The sequence below is a fragment of the Spermophilus citellus genome, assembly GCF_964194105.1.
Source record: "Spermophilus citellus genome assembly, chromosome: 3".
Classification (NCBI taxonomy): domain Eukaryota; kingdom Metazoa; phylum Chordata; class Mammalia; order Rodentia; family Sciuridae; genus Spermophilus; species Spermophilus citellus.
The window spans coordinates 694,776-699,181 of NC_138184.1; the positions used below are offsets into that span (position 1 = coordinate 694,776).

General features: G+C 61.3%; 1 protein-coding gene across 1 annotated transcript; it reads left to right on the plus strand.

The window, feature by feature from the left end:
* Positions 1–1,298: 1,298 nt before the first annotated feature.
* GPX4 (glutathione peroxidase 4) lies at positions 1,299–3,452 on the plus strand. Its single transcript, XM_081286406.1, has 7 exons — positions 1,299–1,455; positions 2,340–2,434; positions 2,515–2,659; positions 2,748–2,899; positions 2,975–2,999; positions 3,078–3,137; positions 3,211–3,452. The coding sequence occupies exons 1-7, from the start codon at positions 1,363–1,365 to the stop codon at positions 3,241–3,243; spliced, it is 603 nt and encodes a 200-aa protein (XP_081142532.1). The 5' UTR covers positions 1,299–1,362; the 3' UTR covers positions 3,244–3,452.
* The last annotated feature ends 954 nt before the right edge of the window (positions 3,453–4,406 follow it).

The window sequence follows — 4,406 nt, forward strand, 5'->3', positions numbered from 1 at the left end:
AAGGCACCGGAGCAGGAGCCTCAGGCCAGTGTCCTCAGTACCCACAGCTGGGGACTGTGCTGCCTGAGGAGCCCCAGGGCAGACGCTGGAGCTGGCTCAGGACAGTAGGGTCTTTGACTTACAGGACTTGGAGAGAAAGGAGCCTCATCACGGCCAGAGGCTGTGAGCAGCAGGCCATTGCCCACATATCGCCCACATCAGGCAGCGTTTTTTGGGTCCCAGCTTTTCTTTTAAAGGAAATTGGTGAAGATGGGCTTGGGAAATGTGGAGATGGCATTAGTTGGGTGATCACAAGGGGGTACACTAGGGTCCGGCAGTTCTCAGGGTCCTTAGACTGGCGTGGCCTCCATTATCTTATCAATAGGCAACACTGGAAAGTCCCTTAAAATCATAGGTGGGGGCTGGGGATGTGGCTCCAGCGGTAGCGCACTCGCCTGGCAGGCGTGTGGCCCAGGTTCGATCCTCAGCACCACAAACAAAGATGTTGTGTCCGCCGAGAACTAAAAAATAAATATTAAAAAATTCTCTCTCTCTCCCCTCTCTCTTTAAAAAAAAAATCATAGGTGGCTCAAAATATACCTCTCTTAATCTAAATATTGGCGTTTAATTAACGGTGCACAAAGTATGCGAAAATGGATTTACAGATGATTTAAGATTTACAAATTTCCCAGGAATTTGGGAGTGGCAGGACTGGAAAAGTATGCGGAACTTCTGAACTAAATCTTATTTCCTTGTCCTTTCTTGACGTCTCCTTTCCAGCCATTCCTGACTTCTCCCTCAGGTCTCTGGGGTCAACGCTCCCAGCTGATGCCGGGGCACGTGCTTAAGGCACACGCAAATCCCAAAGACCGGGCAGAGCTGCCGCTGCCCTCAAGGGGCAGGCGCGGTGCGCACGCGTGAGAGGCCCGCGACCCCGTCCCCGCCCGACCGGGCCCCTGCACCGGCTAGACTTTGTCCATACTAAAATGCCCTGCTTCCGAAAGACTTTTTTCGGGGGCGCCTTTTCTACTATTTCGAATTCCCCGAACTGGCGGATGCTGAAGCGCTACGGCGAAGCGCCCGGCTACCTGCAACCGCCCGGATAACTGTCCCCAGCCCGCGTGGACGCGGCTCCGGCCCCAGCCCTCACCTTTGAGCATGCGCAGTCACTGACCGCCACAAACACTCACCGGCCCCGCCCCGCCCCTTCACGTCACTGCGGACTGCCATTGGCTGGTTCTGGCGCGTGTCTGCAGCGCCGATGCGAATGACCAATGAGAGTGCCGGTGGGCGGGACCGAGGGTGGGCCGGCGAGATTGGCCGGCGCACGTCCATTGGCCGGCTGAGCGAGGGGAGGAGCCGCTGGCTCTGGCCGCCGCCGCGATGATCCTGGGCCGCCTGAGCCGCTTTAGCCGCCTGCTGAAGCCAGCCCTGCTGTGCGGTGCCCTGGCTGCTCCCGGCTTGGCCGGTACCATGGTGAGTGCCGCGTCCGCCTGCCGGCCGGGGCCGTTAGAGTTCGCGCGGGATCACGGCCGCGGGCCGGAGCGTCGGGTGGTCGTCTTCAGCCGGGGTAGGGGGCGTCCGCCGGGAGGGGGTCTGTCCCGGACGGCGGATCGGGGTCGGGTCAGTTTCCGGGACTGCGGGCCCAGATCGGGGCTGGAGGTGGGGCCGGGGTGCGGGGGCATTCAGCTCTGGCGGGTGTAGGTGTTGGGACGAGGAAGAGCTCGGCCGCTTGGGCCTTGGGCGGCGCCCTCGGGCAGAGCCGGGGCAGCGGCGGCGGGGCCCACGGGACGCCCCACGGGCTGGGCTGCGGTCACGCTCCGCCGCGCGCCCCGCCCGCCCAGTGCCGGGCCGGCGCCCGGCCTGCGCAGTGCGTCACAGTCGGTGGCGGGGCTCTCGGGCCACCTGCCCTTTGTCCCGGCCTGGCGGTTGGTGGCCCCAGATTGCCAGGCATGCTTTGCAGCCGGGGGCTCCCTCCCCAAGCTGCTGTAGGTAGGCAGCAGGGCCGGCGCCCTGGCGGCGCTAGGCCGGCGTATGCTGGCGCAGAAGAACGCGTCTCCCGTCGATGGACCCCTGTCCCTGCAGCCCTGAGCTGGAGGTGCAGACTGCCGTCCAGGAATGTGAACTTCCCTCCGTCGCTGTCGTGGCAACTTTGGGGTATCGAACCGTCCTCCCACCTCAGTGTCGGTCTCCTGTAGCCCCTCGTGAGCACCATGGAGGAGAAAGAGCCCTGACCTTTTCGGGCCCCCTGGCCCCGGTTTCCTCAGCACTGGCCTGTCGGGAATCCCTTCCTCCTGAGAGGACCCCGGTGGGTTCTGGCTGCACAGACCTGATGCTGCTCAGCCCCCCTTGCCTTGCAGTGTGCGTCCCACGATGACTGGCGCTGCTGTCGCTCCATGCATGACTTCTCAGCCAAGGACATCGACGGGCATATGGTTTGCCTGGACAAGTACAAGTGGGTACCTGCCCTTGGGGGTGCAGGGTCCACCCGAGAGGAGCCGCTGACCTCTCCTGACCACTGCTCACCTACTCTAGGGGCTTTGTGTGCATCGTCACCAATGTGGCCACCCAGTGAGGCAAAACCGACGTAAACTATACTCAGCTAGTCGATCTGCACGCCCGATATGCTGAGTGCGGTTTACGGATCCTGGCTTTTCCCTGCAACCAGTTTGGGAGGCAGGTGCGTCACTGCCCAACCCCTGTCAGAAGACTTTGGACTTGGACAGGGCCTGGGGTGCCTGTAGCCCACACCTCTGTTACCACTGCAGGAGCCAGGGACCAATGAGGAGATCAAGGAGTTTGCCGCTAGCTATAATGTCAAATTCGACATGTACAGCAAGATCTGCGTGAACGGGGAGGATGCCCACCCGCTGTGGAAGTGGATGAAAGTCCAGCCCAAGGGGAGGGGCATGCTGGGAAAGTGAGTGGCACCTGGGGGTGGGGCCTGCAGTCTGGTCATTTGCTGATCCCTGACCTTCTTTTGCTTCTGTTGTAGCGCCATCAAGTGGAACTTCACCAAGGTGAGGGCAGTGGGAGGGGTCAAGGGGCTTGGTAGCTTGCCAGGCCCTGCCCCTACCAACACAGGCCTCTTCTCTCAGTTCCTCATAGACAAGAACGGCTGTGTGGTGAAGCGGTATGGTCCCATGGAGGAGCCCCTGGTAGGTGCCTTCTGGGGAGCCAGCCTGGTGGGGGCCCTGGGAGGGGCCACCCCTTACCCACCTTTCCCTACAGGTGATAGAGAAGGACCTGCCCTGCTATCTCTAGCCCCACAAGCTGTGCCCCTGCCGAGCCTCTGCCCACGCCCCCAGAGCCTTCTACCTGGCAACTATGACGGCCCGCCTGCAAACCAGCCTTGCTGGTGGGGCGGGCCTGAGAACCTGGCGTGCACCTGCCAGAGGAAGGTCCTGTGGCTCCGTGGGCTTAGCTCCGTGCCCCACCTTGGCTACCTTGTGGGAATAAAATGTAGAAATCTATCTCTGTTGTACTGCCTGGGGGTGGGGCTCCCTCAGGGTTCAGAGAGCTGCTGTGGGATCTGGATTAGCTGCTCGGACTGTGCTGATCCCCAAAGCTGGGCCCCAGGGCACAGGCAGGAACTGGTCTTGGGAAAGGATTCCTAGAGGAATTAATTCTCCTAAGCTGCAGTTCTTCTTGGCAAAGGTGTTAACCCATCAGGAGGCAGTCATTTGAGATCTGCAGGAGCCCCTGTCCTCCCTAATTCTTGGAGGCTGCATGCAGTCAAAGATGGGAGGGTCAGGGCCCAGGGACACTAGTCAGGGTGACCATGCCTGCCCTCTGGGCTGCATCTTTCTTGGGGTTCCTAGGGGTGTCACTAAATGGTCTTCTCTGAGGTCTGGGCATGGACTGTGGCCAGGAAGGAACTGTGGACCAACATAAGCTGCCGTTTGGAGAGGTCCAGGCTGGCTGGCTGCCTGCAGTTTGAGGAAAGTGGGCCTGACCAGGGGCTGGCAGGGTGGCTGAGCCCAGCTGTCCCCTGGTCTCTCCTGCCTTCTAGGAATACTTCAGGAAAGGCCAGCAGCAGGGGATGAGTCCACTGGGGTCAGGGAGGGGCTGGAGGGATTAGGGGCCCCAAGCCCACCCCTGGCTCCTGCTGTTTGTCCTCCCCTCTCCTGAGCCCCTGGGCCAGAGACCAGGCGTTGCTAAGGGGAAAGCATGTGTGCTGCTTCAGAAGCCAGAGAGGCCTGTCCTGAGCCCTGAGAGCACAGGGTGGGTCCCCAGGGACATCCAGATGGCTTCCCTGAGGCCTCCCCAGCACTGGCACAGGAGCTGGTAGGTTTCTCTTCGTGGCCTGCAGTGGCCTCTGTCCACCCCAGCAGGTGTCAGTGCCCTGAGCTGTGGTTTGGCCTGGGGCACCCTCCCACTCCCAGCCATAGGAGCAGCAGACTGCGGGAAGTAGGCAAAAGGCACAT